The 20,892-nt window shown below is 35.5% G+C and overlaps 1 protein-coding gene across 3 annotated transcripts in view; it reads right to left on the bottom strand.

The window, feature by feature from the left end:
- Window positions 1-20,892, bottom strand: part of TTC7B (tetratricopeptide repeat domain 7B) — a 119,983-nt gene that overhangs the window by 61,650 nt on the left and 37,441 nt on the right. For all 3 annotated transcript variants that reach the window (XM_077783987.1, XM_021531932.2, XM_021531933.2), the window contains 8 exons: window positions 18,424-18,502; window positions 16,226-16,398; window positions 12,905-12,968; window positions 8,201-8,338; window positions 4,154-4,237; window positions 2,826-2,930; window positions 1,732-1,849; window positions 1,483-1,540 (listed from right to left, as the gene is read on the bottom strand). In XM_077783987.1, coding sequence (XP_077640113.1) covers window positions 1,483-1,540; window positions 1,732-1,849; window positions 2,826-2,930; window positions 4,154-4,237; window positions 8,201-8,338; window positions 12,905-12,968; window positions 16,226-16,398; window positions 18,424-18,502 — 819 coding nt within the window. The remainder of the gene's footprint in view (window positions 1-1,482; window positions 1,541-1,731; window positions 1,850-2,825; window positions 2,931-4,153; window positions 4,238-8,200; window positions 8,339-12,904; window positions 12,969-16,225; window positions 16,399-18,423; window positions 18,503-20,892) is intronic.

Raw genomic sequence — 20,892 nt, 5'->3', positions numbered from 1 at the left:
GGAGGTTTCTACAAAGGTATGTATGGATAGGAAGAGGAGTAGCATCTTCAAACTGGAAGAGAATAGATTTAGATTAGATATTAGGAGAAATTCTTCACTATGAGGATGGTGAGGCACCAGAACACATCCTGAGAAGTTGTGGATTCCCGATCCCCGGCAGTGGTCAAGGCCAGGCTGAAGGGACCTTTGAGCCATCCAAAAAGTTGACTCTCAGAATTCTGAGAATCACTATTCTGAACTGGAGAATAGGGTCAGCAGAAACTGAACTGGAATGGGTTAGCTTCACACTATGGTCCATTTCATCCCTTGTTGTTTCAAAGAACCCTCAAAAGAAAGCAATTCACTGTTGGAGTCTCAAAAAGTAGTGAATGCACAGAATTGGTGAAAAATGGTTAGCATATTATTTTTGAAACAGTGATGATTAAGTCAGTAGAGGTAAGAGGGATAAGTGAGGAACTGAGGTATAAACCAGGAGGTAGAAAGTTCAGTTTCAACATGGAGAAAATACCTAAGTAGTAAAAAACCTAATTAAAACCACTAAGGAACAGAAGAGCAAAGATAAGTTAAAGCATACTTATATACAGAGGAATTGCTAAAACAAGACAGAAAAAAGCACCAACACATACCAGCCTCGCTCTAAAGTTACCTGCAAAACACTTTTTCAACCCTATCCCCTCAGATACAAAATCACCACCAAAAAGCCAGGGCTTCATTTTAACATTAATGCACAAAGTGGTTTCCCTACATTTAGGCTTATCTCATCAAAGAAGGGTTTTCAAAGGTACATAAATATAAAAGACATATTTAGATGCTGCAGCACTTTTGCCAGCTTTGCCATCAAGTTTTGTTTCCTCTGTAATTAGGGTAGAAGTAACCTCATTCACCTGTTGTCATTTCATTTGCAGAGTCCATGAGAATGAACTACTGTCATCTCCAATGGCACTGCTTCCAGGTAATACACTTGGAAGATGACATCTGCACTGCCATTGCCTACACTGTTATGTTTCCAGATAGAATTTTAATTTCCTCTAGCTTACTACCTCAAAACCTGCACTTCACCCCTCAACCCCAGCAGCACAGCATCAATTATTGCTCTGCTTCTACAGAGATAATTGCAAGGGCCTCCTATACAATCTGATCAGTGGACAGCACTCTTAGAAACGCTGTCTCATTGAACCATGACTCAAAACCTTACATTGTGTGGTTTTTCATACTAGATGAGAATGTCTGAGCAAATATATTATACTAGAGAGCAACACAAATGTCTCTAAATAAAGGGAAATCCTTAGAAATCAATTTAGGCAATGCTGGCAGAAAATGATGGAAATAAATGCTACAGAAATACATTCTGTTCTCATGATGGGAGACTCCCAGAGGTGAAGTTGTCATTATACCATTTTTACAAGTCTCTCTTTTTTGAACATAATAAAAGCTTTGCACTACATATAGCAGAACAAAATGGAAAGATCAACACCCACTTACCTCTGAAATGCAAGAAGAGCCTTTCTCTGCAAGACCTCTTGCATTCCTCGCAAAGATGCTAAAAAGGATATATTTAATCAGTGATACAAATGATGATGAGGTTTCATGCCACACACTAATTGAAGAAGCTTTAATACATTGACTGAAAAAATGGTTGCACACAGAAGATTTAATGTCTATCATTCTGCCAGGTATCCTTCTTTAGGCAGCATGGGAATTTCCAAGCGTGAATGTTTATGCCTATCTTACCATCAGTAGCCTGCAGACTGTAAGTCAATCCCAGTGCCAAGTAGCCTTTTGCTTTGAACTCTGATGTTTTGTCCCCGAGATCAACAACTGCTGTGGCAAACCTTTCAGCTTCTTCCAACTGAAAATATTACAAAACATCCATGTAAGTCTAAAACTAGCTAAATCTTACATTATAATGATAAGAATTCTCAGAATACTCAGAATGTATATTATGCACATTTAACCTGTTAAAATCTCAGCCATGATTGCTTTGAAGGACTATTTCATTTTCATTAGACATCATTTTCTTACTAAACACTAAGGAAAAACCAGAGATTTTAAGCAGAAACACATATTTCTATGATTAAGAGAAATCTGGCACAAAGCACACTCATTGCGCTTTAGCCTTTTTTCTTCTTTTTTTCTTCTACTACATACAGATTCAATCCATAGGGAACAATTTAGTGAACTAGGATATAGTTTAAGTAAGGCTGCATTTTGTCAGCCTCAACAAGTCACATTTGTGCTACTACACCATTTTCTCAATTTCTATACGTAACCTTTCCCTTCTCTTTAACTTCTTTTTCAAATATACTCATTCTTGTAAAAATTACACAAGTATCTTGAAAACAACATGATGATCTTTCATCACTTTAATGTTTTTGTACAGATACACCCATTTCAAGTTTATCTAAAATACTCAACTGTCCCAATTATAAATTCATAAACCACAGCTACCTGCAAAGATGGTACCACCAGAAGTATCTCTTGTTTATAAGAGGTTTGCCTCGTTATTTTCCAGAAAGTTATTTTCCTCTTCCAGAAAATAACCAAAGTCTAAGTTGCATTTATGATCCGTCCTCTGATGTTCCAATTTCCATATATTTTAAGCTATGTCTTAGACCAGTATCAGAATATGCTGCCTTGATAAACATAACCTCTGTCAAGTATTTCAAATTAGCCATTCAAACAGGGACGTACATGTGCATGTACATTCTGTGCTGTGTTTTTAGATAAGCCCAAGAGCGTGCAGTCACTGTGCAAAAGTATTCACTACATCTCTAAATGAAGATTTTAGTAGAGGTCCCGATGAGAAGACAGGGGGCAAAGCTTACCCAGTGCAGAGATCCCATGCAGAGCTTTGCAGCAAGGAGTGGAATAGTTGCATCATCCGGTTTCAAACGTATACATTCCTTCAACACTTTAACAGCTCGAGCAGACTGTTTAAAACATTTTCCATTTAAATTACTAAAAACATAAATATGTTTCACAGATAGAAGAATCCTATTTCCACCATTTACTTTATTTTTCCTTTGTGAAGGAGACATTACTACACATTTTGTTGACAACTGGTCAGAGCTCCTCAAGCTAGTGAAAGACAAGTCTTTAGGCACTGCTATTGTTATTTAATTCCTATTTAAACTTTCATTAAGCATCCCCAGAAGAATGTAATTCCAATGGTATACAATTCAGAAAACAGTTTTGAGATGCCTCTAAAACTTTGCTAGGCCTGTAAACTCACAGCATTTGAGCCAGACAAAGGAAAGAGAAGGAATGGGACAGAATTTTCCAAACAAGGAATGTTTTGGTGTTCTTTGTGAGTTAAAACAGCACACAGGAATAGGTCTGATATAAGATTGAATGGCACTGCTCCTCTTTTTTTTTTTAACTTATTTGGCTCCATCCAATCACAGTTTGTAAGATAACTCAAAATAAATAGTGTTGGAAGAAAAATCAAGTCTCTTCAGAGCCCATGTGCCACTAAAATATTTTCTAAGGAAAATACATTCCTTTTGCCCATTCTGAAAATAAGCAAAATATCCCCATTGAAAATTATATTTTAGAAAATTAATTATTTACATTATATGATGAATGTATTCTCTTTACAGTATATGATGAATGTATTCATGTAATATGACAGTAAAAAGCAAAAAGAACTGAAAACAGAATTGCATCTAAAAGCTAAAGTTCCTGGTTTATAATTTTTTTTTTTAAATCCATTAGTTGCACAGAATACACAGCCTCAAAGGCAGCAATATTAAAGAAGATAAAGTCAGGCATTTCCAAAGGGGGAAAAAAAAAAAGAAGAGCATCACGAATCAGCATTAATTTTTACCTAAGAATAAAATAAATTAAGTAATCAAAAGCACACTTAAACAAGTTTTACAGGATAATAGGATCTGGTATAATTCACTACTTGTATTCAATCAGCTTATTTTAAGATTATTGGCAAGATAGTTGTTATAATCACCTAAATTAGAAACTATACAAATAACAACATTCTTTGTAAAGCACTGGGAATAAATTCAGGAGTACGACATAGTTAGTCTATTCAATTATTAGAATTATTTTCAAAAACACTACAGATGAAAATTATGGAAGTGCTAGCCATTGTTATCAAATGCCAACAATACAGGAATTATATGAAAAAATTTATACTTACTTTTCCTGAGGCCATTAAGGACAATGCAAACTGATACCAGAGATGGAACTCTTCAAATGCAAACTTCATAGCTCTTTCTAAACACTAAATATGGGAGGGAATTTTTATTTTAGCTCATTTTTTTCAATTATTGAGAGGATACACTAGTATTGAGATTTTTTCTAGACTTTTATCTAACATACATATAATAAAAAAATTAAATTTTTCAAATACATGAAAATAGCTGCCAGATTCTATATGGAAAAGAATGCAACAAAAAACTGATTCCCCATTAAGTGTGTTTGTTTAAATACTCTTGCAGATACTGTATTATGTAGTCTGAAAGAAGGAATGATGAATATCAGCTTACTGAAGATACCATCTGTAAAAAGTAGGAGATAAGTCTTAAATGAAAAGGAAAATTGTATGCACGCTCTTCCTAATTTGTGAATACTTAATAAGCAGTGGTACCACAAGCACTTACAATTAAAATAAGGGGTGGTATCTAAAGATTCACCTTGAAGCATTATTTCTACTTGTAAAAATTTTAACTTCACATTCCATATTCTGCTGAGATTTTAAGTGAACTAACTGAATGCCAAAAGAAAATTCATTATTAATACACTGAGATTAAATAATGAAATTAGCATTAAACACTAATTTTGAATGTTTCATATCTGCTGTTGTCAATAAGAATTATTTCATTTTGCTATGTTAACTTTAACTAATCAGGCCGGTTCTATACAGTAGAAAGGTGAAACACTTTTCTGGAATAAACTGATTTAGGAAATAATTTTCTAGTCTGCAGAGGCCAGCAGCTTTCTGCTCTGACAGCTACAGTGTATATGCTAAACTGTGAAAGCATGAATTATTTTTCCCATACAAACTCAGCTTTAACATTACAGAAAGCACAACCAGGTGTGCAGTATGTTTCCACACTACACCAGAATCTGAAGCAAAGAACAGCGCTGAAGAGGAGACAAAACAGAAGTGCATTATTTTAATGTATGATAGAATTTATCCTACTGCACAACGTCCAGTACCAAGAATATTATCAAATAGAATTTTTATTACATTATTGTAAGGAAATTATTTTCTTTACGATTGCACGTTATTTTAGAAATACTTTCTAATATTGTTGTTAAAGGTTCACCATCAGATTGCATGTGTAGTAAGTTAATTAAATGCCTGCTACGATAAACAAAAAAGAATTTATTTTCCCATTGGACTTTGCATAAGTGGAAACAAAAAGAGCACAGAAACAAACAAGTAAGTTATGTGTGATTGCTTCTATTATTTTAGATACTTTACATAGATGCATACATAAGGCTCACTGTACTGTAAAAAATATAAAATTTCTTTTCTAGGCCTTGCTCAATTAAAAATTATTTACCAATTCGAACTTCAGAAAATGAGGTTTAAGAAATTGATACTTCAGGATTTTATAATTTTGCAATGATAAGGGCACAGGACACAACTGTAGATTATCCTAAAAGCCTTGAGTTTCAACATACTAATAATATATCTACCATTTCTTTTGCTTAACTTTAAGTTCTATTTCCTTGGCCCTGCTCAATAAGAAAAATGACAAGTTATGTGATTAGTCTTTTCTTTGTAAGATACAGAACTGGACATTAGGGTACGTGGAGGTAAGGGATGAACGGATGGATGGGATGTGTTTGTGATCTGCACAACAACATGAACGAACACCTCTTAAACTGGGTTCTTCTGACAAAGTCACAACAAGGAATTTCAAAGACCTACAGGCTCTACGAAGAAATACCTAACAAACAATAGTCACCAGGCAGGCTGCAAGTTAAGATAATGCTCAGGATAATGGCAACTGACTTTACTACTTGAAAACACATTCAGCACAATCCCTCTCCTACAAAAAATGCCATTGCTGATACTGCCTTGTAAACAATCACAAATCACTATATGAACAGGCTATGTTGAACACATTACTGAATTTGGTTGTTTATCACTATGGTCTCCTGGAAAGTACATGCCTGAAGTTAGAGAGCTGAAAGATGAAATCATGAAAATGTAGGAAAATTTCTGGTCTGGAAGACATCTCGTCTTGTAGGACACTTAAAAACTCAATATCATGCATCCTACAAAGCTTAAAAACGAACTTGATTATAACCAGAGTACTTTTGTTTAGGAAAGAACTGATAGGATAAAGTTCCTTCATCTAGTTGACACTACCTTAAGAAATTGAAAGCCCATTATATACAAACGCAATAAAAACATGAGCCCTTTTCAGATAAGAACGTGACTTGGCATTAGAACAGTTTAACAAGGAGAAGACAGATTTTTGATCATTTAATATTCTTATATAACAACCAACTACCTCTGTAAGTATTCAGCTATAGCTAAACCAGAAGGCAGCAATAAGATATTGGAACTGGTGGGTGAATACCATTTTCACAGTTAGAATAATTTCCCAACTTCTGATTTAATCTACAACTTCACCAGAGCAATAAAAATCAGCTCAAAGAGAATGAAGCCCTAAAAAATTCAATGCTTATTATATAACTGAACAGAATGTTTTAACATTTCTGAATATGTGTTTATTACAATACTTCAAATTATGAAAGTTACAGACTATCAGCAGCAGGATTTGAGGGCAGACATCTTCTGCTCACTAAACCTGCAATGTTCCCATAAATATAATGATTCTTAAACATTCTAAAAAAGACCAAAAATCCACAACAAAACCATCATGACACCAGAGAAAATGTAAGAATCAGATTTGGAACCCAGGGCTGCTCTATTCCTGCCTAGGTGTTAATCTACTATACAAAACTGAAAAGTTGCCAGTCACTTAGAGAAAAAAAGAAATCAAAGCTTTTCAGGTTTTTTGGTCTCGTTTATTTGGTTTTTTAAAAAAATACTTGCTGATGTCTCTTGTTTCAGAAGTTCTAGACTGAAATATATGGATGGCCACCTCTTGCACCTTTGGTGCAACCACCTAAAACTACATGAAGGTGATTGTGTCTGTAGTGACAAGTAAATGGAAATATTCCTGATTAGATTATGTTGTAGGGCTGGTCCTGTGTGAGCTTTGTACTCCTTTGTTCTGTGAAACACCTTCCATTGTACTGATTTAAACTGATTTGTATCCCAGCTGGCAGCTATGAAGTTCTTTCAAGAAAAAGAATACCCAAACTGAGGGTTTAACATCACAGGAGATGCAGATAAATGGGTGATCATCAACACATACCAGAGAAAAACTTGAGTGCTTTTTTTGCATCTTTTTCTTAACAGAAGTCCTCTATTATGGTAGAGAGAAACCATTTCTCAACAAAGCAATTCCTGGGTATGCCTTCCTATTCTTTCTGGAGACTAAGAATTAATTGTGGTCAGCAACAGTACCCTGTTGCTGGGTGAGTACTGTCTGAGCAGCAGAAAGATCTGCTCTGCCCAAAGAGCTGTAGCTGTTTCACAGGTATAAAACTGTTACCAATATTTGGCAGTTTCCTGAAGAATTTGCCACAATCTAACAAACACAAGCATGCTTCATAATGAAGCAGACATTGTGGTAAGTAACCCATTTCCCAAAGACCTGAATTTTTTTTTTATTAACTTTATTTCCTTTTTATTATAAACTGTAAGAACTACAGATCACCTCAAATATTAACAAGTGTAAAAGAAAGTTTTCTTCTGAAAACTTATTTCATTTGTTACAAATATTTTTTTAGGAAATTATATTTATCATTTCTATATCCAGAACAGCTTTCATTTTTTGCCATTCCTTCTTGCTCTCTCCATTAAATGTGCACCCTTATAAGCAGATCCATGCATCCCCACCTAAAAATCGTGCATTTCTGAGGCATTAAACATTTACCTCACCTTCCACAAAACTTTTCTTGTTTGGCCACCTCAAGTCACTTGTATAAATTTAGACAGTAAACATTTTGGGGTGGAAATTATCTCGTGTATTTATAAAACGGTGAGAGTAACAGTATCCTATGTTTGTTTCAGCCTTTTCTTACTACCACAATTAACATGATTAATAGAAAACAGCAAAAATTATGCAGATGAATATTCACTATTATCACAAACCTCTGAAAGCATTTCATACTGGCCTCTTCTTCCCAAGGCAATTGTAAGTAAATCGTAGACTACAGATGCACTTTGCAAACTGATGATGCGATCATTCTTGTGCTCTGGTATTCTGCTCAGTACAGCATCCCGGTTAGCCTGAAACACACCACAGAGAAAGAAACCAAGTCAAGCACTATAATTCAAGCTGCATTTTCACTCCAGTTACTACCTTTCTATTCAACCTCACAGTCAGTAGTTGTTGTAAGGAAGAGATCTGAAACTAATTTTTAGATAGAAAGAATTATCAATTTTATGTATTAGTCACAAGATTGATGTTTCTACATGGACCTATTTTTAATTACTCCATTCTAATTCCATAATCCAAGTAATGTATTTAAAATTATTAAAGAGCTCTCAGAAAAAAAAGAAGGTATATTTTCAATATAATGGATATACATCTACAAAAATTTCTCTTTATCTTTTGTGTGCTAGTAAAACATATTAAAAGTATGTTCAAGTCCTCTATTCCAGCTTTCGTAAAATAAGGCAATTGACTTATTTCCTCTTCACAACATTATGACACTATCATCTCACTTGTGAATGGTAATATGCCCAGGATAACCCACATACACCTTCAGGAGTTACTGAGTTACTGAGAAATGAAAACTGATCCTGGTTCCAGGTACAGTTTTGGAATCAGGCTGTTTGCAGTAAAACTTTGTATTTTCAAACCTATTTTGCAAAAGGCATGTTGCAAACCTAATTCCTTAAGTAAAGTGCTCCTTCTGGGAAGGAAGAAAGCTGAGCTGGAAATGGATTAAATTAATTGACCATGTTCACAGAAACCATGTTCAAGAGCAAAGAACAAAGTTCACGTCTCACCATAGTTAGTACCTCCCTGAACTACCCAGTACTTCTCCTACTTTATGATCAAGCCTCTGAAAAGACATTATCTTGCTATCATATCTATTTCTAGTTTACTTGGCATTTAATATTCCCATTACACATTTGTACAAATGTTAGTATATATGTCAGTCTGCAATCAGAAGTCAGATTATTCTCTCTTCTTATCACCCTCATTATTTTTAATTTCACAGGGAACGGCCCACTTAGCATGTTTACTTAAAACCACCAAATTTTAATAGGTAGCTTATTTCCCCCTCTTTCAGATGCAAAAAATGTCACACAATAAGGGATAATAAATTTTTCTCCACTTTAACAAGGTAACATTTTAAGCACTGAACAACCTCTATACATCTTTAAAATCAGAATAATTAAATACTGAAATTTTTTCAAAGAGATATGTGGAGTGCAAAATGCACAGATATCTCAGGAATTATCAACTGAATAATCTACATTTTAGTTTGAAACAACCACACACATGCGCACACACACACACCCCAATGAGATATTTTGCTTTCTTTTGATCAAGATGTCTTTGGCTTTTACTTTTTACACTGCATAAATATTCAGTCAGCTTCAAGAACTTCTTTTTAACTCCACCTTTAATCACTGTTTGACTCAGCTCCTTGCAAGTTTTGAACAAGCTGTGAACTAGCACTTCTTGTGAAACAGTGGTTGACAATGCCAAAGCACAAGAAGTTCACAATTATTACAGATACCTTGTGTATTTGAACAATCATTTTCTTGATAATTATAAAACAGAAAGTACATAGGAACTGAAGTGCTCAGTATTTCAGAACTGCCGTGGTCTCAGACACACTAAAGTGACAGTCAAACTGTAATGAGTCACATTTACGCCTGTAGCACACTTGAGCGGCGCAGCCACAGAGCAAGGAAGGATATGCTCAGCCATTTTCCCACTGGTTAAGAATCTCCCACAAAGCAGAGCCCAGGATGTGGTGAATAGTGGAATAGTGACACCAAGCCTAGTTGGAGGCCAGGAACTAGCAGTGTGTCCCAGAGATTGATACTGGGCCTAATCCCAAGCATGTTTGCTGAACTGATATGCCAAAGGGCTGTGCTGCCATCCAGAGGGTCCTCAACAGGCTGGAGGGATGAGCTGACAGCAATGTTCTGCACCTGGGATGGAACAAACCCAGGCACCACACATGCTGGGCACTCCCCAGCTCAAAGGCAGCTTAACAGGAATGCACTTGAGGGTCCAGTGACACCCAAGGTGAGCAGAAGCAGAAGCTAGCAAGGTGCCCCAGCTGAAAAAAAGGCTATTGATAGCCCAGGCAGCATCAGCAGGAGTGTTGCCAGCAGGTTGAGGACAGTGATCCTTCCCCTCTCTGGCCTCAGCACTGGTGAGGCCACATCTGCAGTACTGGGTCCAGTTCTGGACTCTCTGGTACAAGAGACTGGAGAGAGTCCAACAAATACCCACCAGGTATTTGACACCCAAGTAACTCTTTTATGAGGAAAGGCTGAGAGAGCTGTGACTCTTCAGTCTGGAAAAGACAATGCTCAGGAGGGGAGCCTTATCAATGTTAGAAATATCTGCAGGGAGGATACAAGGGAAAGGGAACCAGGCTCTTTCCAGTGGTGTCCAGTGACAGGACTAGAGGCAATAGGTATGAACTGAAACACTGAAGGTCCCCTCTGAAGATCATGAATTTTTTTTTTTTTTTTTTTTTTTTTTTTTTTTTTTTTTTTTTTTGCTGTGAGGGTCAATGAGCAGTGGCACAGGTTGCTCAGGGAGGCTGTGGAATCCCTCTCCTTGGAGATACTCAGAAGATGTCTGGAGAGAGATGCAGCCTGCTCCAGATGGCCATGTGTGAGCAGGGGGGCTAGACAAAATGACCTCCAGAAGTCCCCTCCAAACATAATCATTCTGTGATTCTGTGACCACAACTCAACTGACATGCAGCAAAACATACATGCACTGTTAACATGAAGATGTCAGATCACAAAACCACAGGATGGTTTGGGTTGGAAAGGACCTTTTAAAGATCATCCTGTCATGGGTGGGGACACTTTCCACCAGACCAGATTGTCCAACCTGCCCTTTATTGGAGTGTTTTCTTACAGACAATGAAAACAAGGGACCATAGTACTTTAATAATACAATAGCATATCAAAACACCAACTGCTACTCAGTCTTCTCTAAGTGTTATTTCTTTCCCAAATACTGGTTTCAGAATCATAAATCACATCCTACTTCACAACTACTACAGCTAGAAAGTTAGCATGCACTGAAGCTGAAATAAAAGGTCTCAATTCTCAGAAAGGTAAGTTTGTAATGATGAATATTTTTGTGCTCTATCTCTATCCCTTTCCTCACTCCAAAATTAATTTGAACAAATGACTTAGCCAAAGTCAATCATGTCAAAGATCATACTCCCCCGAAACAAACTCTTTTGCCCAAAATAATCTGCAATAATTACTGTAAAAAATTTTGAAAGCTTGCTAAAGTTATATGCTCTATAGTGACAGCATTTGATATAATTAGGCAGATCTAATTCACAAAGGAAAAGCTGTAAGTAACCTGAAATTACACTTAACAAGGCAGTACTTTTAATTTGGTTTTTGCCTTCTTAATGATGATATGTAAGGAACTACACACGCAAACACAGCAATTAGTAGTCAGATCTTCCAAAACTAGGACTGCTTTCACTTCACATGAAGACCACAGCTCACATCAGTATTCTCTACACCTCCACTGCTGCTCAGGCACATTACAGAGACACAGGCAGCACCTCTCAGTGGTAAGCATATTCTGCAGCAAAACCAACATATGGTAAGTGGAAATGTTTGCTCAGCCAATTTTTCTGTATTATGAGAATCAGAATCTACACAGAATTTCTAGATTCTGTCATGAATACTGCAAGGCAGGTCTCTAGGAATGAGGAAAGCAGTTGGCACTACAATGTAAATATCTGCCATTTTAAAACTGTTAAACTAGGACATGTTCACTAAAATGTTCTGATCCTATTTAACTGTAGCAAAACAGAAATTATGCCAAAACAAGTTACTGATGTGCAGAGAGACAGACTGCATGATGCCTGAGACTGCAGAGGTTTCACCCCTCTAGCTAAAAAAACAGCAAAAGCTCCAGTATTCATTTTACCTGAACATAAAACTGACATGGTATGAGAATGACATGGTATGTGGCAGTTGACTGATGACGAGCAGAAAATATGGAAGGTTGATAAAGGGCACAAGTAGGCCATTGAAAGGAATAATTTATTGAGGAAATGGGGACATTTAAAAAAAATAATTCAGTAGCCAAGACTGAATGTCAGTATCATTAAAAATCATTTACAAATTTGAGTGACTGAAGTTTAATGCATGATGGAAGGCACTTTTTGACACTTTTTTATTCTGCTCTTCTAGTAGTTTTTGATTTGCTTTTTACAATAAACACAACTTCGATTTTATGTCTGTCTGAATAGCAATCAACTGGTGTAACAGTGGTTCACACTGGTAAGTGATGGCAAATGAAGGACCCGGCTTGTTCACCTGCCTATGGCTGGAAGGTTAGGTACAGCCAGCCCAAAGGAGAAAAACCCCAGAACACTTGCAGACCTCATCCAGCTGGCTCAGAGGAACAAAAGTTTGAGTTTCAGAAATAACTGCCTGCTTTCTGAACAGAAATTAAAAGACAAAGCAAAGGCTTAGGGGAAAAATAAAGCCTATTTTATAAAAAACAAAACAAAGCAAAATAAAAAAAAAAACCCACCCAAAAAACAAACAAAACAAAACAAGGAAAGCACACACATACAGCAAATGCACATACATTCACTCTATTTTACCTACCATAGATTCACTAATAAGCAGCAGCAGTAAGGCTTCTTCTGTATTTTCTTGAGGACAGAAGATGCTGTTCAAAATGAGAATTTAATTATTTAAGCAAAACACGTTATTTTTATGAGTAGTTCACACATATATATTAAAAGCACTGTAAAAACTGGAAAATGTCCAAAAAAGAAAAGAAAAGTAACTTGCATAGAAAAATAACTGGTTAAAATTCATTTCTTCACAATGCTTTATATTTGCATTTCAGAAAACTTGGCTGAATACAATAAAAGAACAAAACTACCACAGCTGTCAAAGTTGAACTCATTCAAATATCCTAAAACTGAACATTAATTTGACAACTGTAAACACTAAACCCATAGTTTATCGAGCCTCTTATACACAATCTGCCTGAAATCAATCTACATCATGGATTCAAGTGCTGGCAAGAGGAAACTCACACAAGAACAGGAGAACTTTTGTATTTTAGGCAATATGTGAAGAAATACTTTCCTGAGATATGCTTGAGAATTTTTTCCTGATGCATTCAATGTCTATGAATATTTTTAAATTGACCCATGACAATCTCCCCCTGTTTGCCATAATCACTCTTAGTTCCAAACAGTAGAATTATTTACTTGTAATGAAGTACAGTTCTCTTCAACTTAATGCTGAAGGTTTGCATAGGACTAGTTTCTAGACTTGAGTGCTTTCTCTGAACACTGGATGCTTTTTGAAAACTCTTCTATGTTGGTGGACAGACAACAGTAATCTACATTGGGTACTGTCAGGAATTCATTTATCCATTCTCAAACAAATTAAAAAATCCCCCAAATCAGTGACTATGTTTTATCTGTTCAGATTTCTTCTTCTAAACTATTTCTGAATTAGCACAAGTACTATTTCCTGTTAATTCAGTTCATTATCTCCACAATTCCCCATTTAAATTGAGAAAATAATTTGTTGCTGTCAATAATAAATTCCTATGGTGCCAAGGATATTTAAACTAAAATACATTATAGACAGGAAACAAAAGTTGTCTGATATTAAAACATCTTTCCAGGTTTTTTTAAAGTACTAGAAATATAATCAGTAATTCAATGCGTGAAAGAAAATAGAAACTAAAAGATATCTTAATTCCAGGCAGTTTGAAAGCAACATTGTGAATGTATTGTGGTAATATACAACAAAACAGCTAAGACCCCAGGGCAGCTGTTCTGTTGTTGTATTTTTATTTTTTAATCAATGTAACTGCTTACCACGTTTTTAAGAGTATTCTACATCTTAGAATTTAGCATATGATTTGTTATTACATAACAAAAGAAATTTCAAACCAGTTAGCCATGAATAAGAACCACCCACGATAAGGAACGAGGAGTGATGAGGAAGCTCAGAGTACTCCTTATTTAACAATCCACTCCTCTTTGCAGAATTTAACAACCTGGAAGAGGACTTAACCTGACCAACCTATAATGGCACCCAGAAAGCAGAATAATGACTGGAAAGAATTTCTGGAGAAATTATTCTCTCAGAGAAAGAAGGGATGCTGCCCCAAAGAGAACTACTAAAACACCACTTATCAAACCAAAAGTAAACATTATTTTCTCTAGCAATTTCAAACATATTTTTGTAGATATGTTGATGTTTGTCTCAAACAAGATCTTTCCTGTGCAGAAATTACTGAGACATTTCTTTGACCTCTCTAAGCAAAAAAGCTCAGTTAAGTTGACTGAACGAATTTTTTGTTTGTCCTGATAGATGCAGGCACACAATTAAAGTAATTTCAGTGTAACAGGGCAAAAGAGGCAACTGAAAGCATGAAACAGCTATCAACCAAAGACAAGCCATGGAAGTTATGATCAGTTGAAGAACTGGTTCATGTAAACTCTAAGAGACAATAACACATAGATCTAAAAAACCATACATGCTACTAGCCAAATTACACCCATTATAATCCTTGTAAGAACACAATGCAGCTATTTAATGTTAGGCAACATACTTAGAAAAAACAGTGTATTGCAAACGCAGAGTGGGTGGTCAGAAGAATACCTAGGAATAAATTTCCTACATATCATTGTCTTTGATACTTCCTTTCAGTCACTGCTGGAGATGAGATGCTTGGCTGGACATGCTTTATGTGGTATGGTATAAACCAGTCTGACCTAATGAAAGGACTTAATTATATGCTCTGTTGAAACTGTGTAACTCCTTACCTGCATGTGCCAAGGACAACAGAACTAAACTGAACAAAGCCCCACTTTTGCAGGAAATATGTTGCTATGAAGGATGAGTTGAGAATGGAGAACTTAAGTTTGAAAGACTGAGCCTGAGAAACCTGCTGTAACTATTCTGGATACAGGAAGGAGAATTTCTAGAAGTCTTTGAAGATAAAGGCCATTCTATTTAATAACAGTAAAGGCACCATAATTATGTGGGCTTGCTGCTGTGTAAAAGATTCATTAATGGAACTTTGTAATAAATACAACTAAACAACTCAAATGATGTCATATTGCAGGCATTTATGTTACAATATAAGGATACTGTGAACACTATAACAAAACATCTCTCCACTATGTAAATAGGGAGACTTCTATAATCAAGAAAGATACTAACTTCTAAGAAAAATTTCAAATTAAAGGAAATGGCTATCTATATTTAATAGTAACCCTAATGGTGATTAGTTTGGAAAAAAAAAAGTTACATTTTCAAGAAGGAAGAAACATACCATAGCTACTCTAGAATTCACTATGAGATCTACCAGACAAAAATGAACCAAAAAGTATCACCTGATTTGATTAAAGATGAAAACTGAATAAAAAGGTGGAATCATAAAAAAAAAAAAAAAGCCAAAACTAATCTAAGATGATTAGCTAAAAGATTAGCCTTGGAAGACAAACTAGCTTTGAAACTGCTAGATAAATTTCTAGATATGTTATTTTTTTCATAATACTTCCAGGACCAACTTGAATCTCCATATTACTGAATCTTTCCTTTCTATAATAAAGAAGAATACATGTCTAGAAGCAGCACATTTAAAATGTGCAATACCTGATTTGCTACTCAGTTCATGTTTTCTTTTGTATCCCACATGTAGTAAGAGATGTCTATCACATGCACCAGGACAGGAAAAAAAATATTTCTACAATTGAGAACAAAAGGTTTAATGTATACAGTGCAAAGTTCCACTGGGAGAAGCATGTTTCTTCTCTAGTTTGCCTTGGGGAATCTATCTACACACTGCCAAGTTCCTTCTCCATTTTCAAAAATGTAAAATAAATTATCCAGTGTACTGGGGCAACAAGTGAAATTATAGAAACAAAAGAGGTATAAACTCAGCCATACTTTTCTCCAGTGTATACCCGTGGTCTCCTACTGAGTGCATAATTCTTCGTATTTGAACCTTTCCGAAGTGGATCATCAAGGGGTGATTGGTGAGGAGGATCCTCCAGTGGATTCCAGTAACTCTGTTCACACATACCTCGTAACAAAATTTCTGCAAGTTGTCTTGCTATTGTCTGTAAAAGCAAAAGATAAATATTTTCCCTAGAAATGCTGAATACTAACTCTTAAAAAATGCTCAGATTTTTTCTTATGAAGACTACTTATATACAATAATTTTTGTATTCTATAACATCCAAAAAAACAGGCATGATACTGCTTAAAAGATACAAAATCCAGTTCAATTCTCTAAACACAAAGAAAAATAACAGCAATAACAAACAACTTTTCCATTTTATCAGTTAAATCCAGATACTTCTGAAGAATAAATAACCCAGCTGTTGCTCCTAAGATAATCAATAACCTAAGATGCTCAATAATCTCTACTGCCTCTGCAGACCTGGAGCAGTTGCTTGCATGGGAGAGACCACAGTGGAGTAGTCCAAACTGCAGCCTGCCAAGAGAACCATGGTGAAAAACAGGATGATATTCCCTGAAGGAACTGCAGCCCAAAGGAAGGACCCCATGTGCAGCAGGGGAGAAGTGAGGAGTAAGGAGCAGGAGAGAGGAACTCACCACAACCCTCCACCCCTCATGCACCACAGAGGGAATTGGGAGGGTAGGGAGAGGAGGTAGAAGAGTCAGAAGTCAAAGACTGAAGTTGAACCTGAGAAAATGGGGTGGAAGGAAGGTGTTTCAGTTTTTGTCTTTGTTTCTCACCATCCCACTCTCTTTTAAGTGACAATAAATTTAATTTCCTCCAAGAAGAGCCTGTTTTGCCTGTGACAGTAACTGGTAAGCAAACTCTCTGCCTTTATCTCAAACCTATCTCAGACCTTTTCTAGCTTATTTCCTCCCCGTCTGTTAAAGAAAGGGAGTTTGAGGACAACTGAGTGAGCATGTGGCAACCATACAAGGCCAACCCACCACAGAAGGTTATGGTCTGTGGGCTGAATGGGGCTTCTGACAACTCATACCTGAAGGTGCTGGTGTTAGCTACTCTTAAAGCCAGCAAAAATGAAACAAGGTTGAAAATCAGCATGAAAAGATTTATTTTGACCAAGTATTATTGTCACCACATATTTAACCGTAGAAATACTTACATAAATATTATTAAATTAAATAATACTAATTTAAGGCTTTTAAGTCATCCTATAATCCATAACTATCAGGTTAATCTCATTAATGTTTCACACACATGCATAGACCCTCCACGACTACATATCACGATGATGAAAATTCAAAGATTTTCTACCAGGGCAGTAGAAAGAAGGCAAGGTCTAAATTTGCATCAGAATTGGCAGCATTTCCCAGTAACATTTTCCAAAAAAAAGAAGTGTAATGTTTAAGTCACAGACAGCACCATGAGATCTGCATCTTCCTCCTTAACTCCTATACCGTAATAAGTCCTTCATCTTTTCCATTAAAATTTGCATTATCCCTCTCCACTGAAAGTCTGTTATGAAATAATTTTAATATATTTACTAGGAATCAGTTATTCAATGAATTAAGAAATCACTTACCTTCCTTACTACCAGTTGGAAGTTTTAAAGGCCCACTATTAGGAAACTAATCTAGAATATTTTGAAAATAATTACATGACAGTAAAAGATATGAGCCTCTACTTTTTATTATATAAAAGATTAAGTTTGTGATGATATAAGTAACAAAACTTCATGATTTTGCTTTTGTGGTTTTCCTTGAAGAGGCTTTATAACTTGATAGCTTTCAACTTAATATAAACACACAAAACCAATGTATTCCCCCACTAACTTACAAAGATATAAAACTACATTGACTCGTAAATAGGGCAATTATAATTAAGGTTGAAAGTATGGTCAATCAGAGACCAGAGTCAGGTTCTAATTATAACCACAAACAAGAAAAAGGAATAGGGGGGAGACTGTGTACCAAACATTCCTTACTTTAATCATTCATTAATCATCCTTAAGCCAGGAAATGTAACCTTATAAAGTGTTGGATAACAGGTCCTTATCAATATGCTACGTATCCAACTGTCTCTAACTCATCCGCTATATTTATACTTTCTCTGCCTACAGAATTCAGATGCTACAATAGGAAAGTAGTTTAATGTAACTTACCATTCGCAGGTTTTGTGTAGTTCTTGTTTCAACAGCTCTTAGTAATTCTCTAAATCTACCAACTCCTCTTGTCAAGTTCCTGTATATAAACATAGAATTTGATAGTATTCCAAACTGGATGAAGTAACACCTTAAAATATTACTCAATAAAGTTGTTAAAATCCATGCTACCTTTTTTTTTTTCATTTCATTGCCTTTCTGTGAGATAGATATATAGAGACAGAGATATAGATAAATCCATCAGGGAACCTCACCACTGATTACTATAACAACATTCCCTGACAGTTTATTGAAAAAAAGAAACATCTTCATGATCAGTAGACAGATCAAGGGAAAGCAAGGAAAAAAGTAAGAAGCAACCACCTCAAAAAGAAAACAGACAAAACAAAGTTGTTCTCATTGCTACAGTAATTTTAGTTTTCAATTACATTAGGCTTCAAGGATAAACTTTGAAAAAAAATATTTAGCTGCCTCTTGACACCTTAAAACAGGGAGATTAAAAATGAGTAAATCTTGTAACCCTGAAAGCAATACAAAACATAAAATTCTGAACTCCTTTTTAAAAGGGTAAAAGGACAAACACTTCAAGGCCCACTGTGTGGCCAGAAAAGGACTGGGGGATCAGTGTTCTGTTCTTGACTCTGATTTGTTTTTCACGTGGCTTCTGCAACCCAAGTTTATCCATCTACGCTTCTTCCACATCTGCTGCCTAAAGAGCTTTGGCAGAGATTCAAGACCCTTAGAGGCATCATTGATACTAACAATTTCAGCAGGTCTGAACTTTCGTCTGAAAAAATAGATTATATTGAATGGTCTTATAGCTTTACTTTTTTCTTATCTCTTAATCAGTTGTTTGGAGGTATTATTGTACATAAAAGCAGTTGAGAATATTTTATTTTCTATTAATACAATTTGTCTTTGAACTGGTGAAGGACTGGGTTAGCTTTCTGCTGTCCTGAACAACTGAATTCTGCAGCATGAACAAAACAGATAGGACAACCATTTCACTATTTTGGGTTTAATTACAAAACAAAATTATGATCTAAAGTGTATTTTGTGTTAAATCACTGCTGTTACATCATATGTTTTCTTATGGTGTAAAGTTATGTGCAAGTTGTGTAGCATTTACCAAAGACAGAGCCAAAAGAGACAAGAAATATTACATATTGTGTAAGCTTTTTATAAGTAAAAGCATTATGCAATGCGCTAAAAATCACAAGTTAAAACTGCCTTCCTTAGACTGCTGGCTGAATTTAAAAATACGTTTAAAATACTGACTTTTGAACTGCAACTGTACAAACTCCAAAAAGCCAGCATTTTTATACGGATATCTTCTTTCAGTTCAGCTGCAGAATATCTGAAACTAGTGTTTGATGCAAGAGATCTTGCTATAGGTCTGCAGAACTCCTATCACTTTACCTAGAGACCTACTAATTTATTTTACTCTTCAGATTACATGACAGCACTCATCTCTCTTCTGTTTTACATAATAAAGGATTTTCAGGATATTTCAGAAACTTTAGTTTCCAGACATCTTTCACTAGCACAGGCATCACATTTCATTAACACAAGTTCACCTTCTAAACTACTTTTATATAAAAGCTCATCTTAAAAGAAGTAGCATTTCCAAGTAACAAACCCATACGAATGGTTGAAAGTTATGCCAAAGAATGCCACCAGTTGGCTAAAAATAAATAATCATCAGTCACACAAGACATAAAAATTGTTTGTAAAAAGCCCACATGCTACAGCAGAGCTTGACCAGAGAGTGACCAGCTATTACATACTAAAGAAAACTCATCTTGTGCAAATATCTGCATGGAAACAACTGTGTGAAAAATTATATTAATTTATATATTTCAAACAGGCAGCCTCAATAGCTGGTGACTATTAGACTAACTTCATACACTGAGGAAAGACAGAAAGTCATTAGGCCAGATTTCAAAAAAACCTCCAAACTCATTTGAAGCTGGATACATTCAGCACATTTGTAAAGCCAAAATACATATCATTCAGTAATACCACATTGCAAATATTTTAAAGAGCCAAACCCAGTCCACTGGAATCCCAGTTTTAAGTTTTCTGGTCTAAGTGGGTATTTCTCATGAATGGAGTTCTCTCTCAAAGACTATTGCAAAATCACAAATGCGTCCTTATAATAAGATTAAAAAATAAACCAACCAAACAAAGCAGACTTGCCACAAAACTGAAATGCTTCCTGCAAAAAAAGAGTTATGAGCAAGAACTTGTCAGCTTGAAATTTTATTTTCCCAGTGCAGATGAAACACATACTATATAGTAGAACTTCAAATCACAATAACTTCACTAAATTTTAGGAATTGGCATTTTTTCCATATGAAGTTTGTCTTTTGATGCGTTACAAAAACAGTAACAAAACACTTTATGAAAATGCATGCAACTTTCACAAGCCCTTAAACACTTCATGACAGGTTACTTTTAGTTACCCAT

The sequence above is a fragment of the Lonchura striata genome, chromosome 6, assembly GCF_046129695.1.
Source record: "Lonchura striata isolate bLonStr1 chromosome 6, bLonStr1.mat, whole genome shotgun sequence".
NCBI classification, from domain to species: domain Eukaryota; kingdom Metazoa; phylum Chordata; class Aves; order Passeriformes; family Estrildidae; genus Lonchura; species Lonchura striata.
This window is presented reverse-complemented; position numbering and strand designations above follow the sequence as displayed.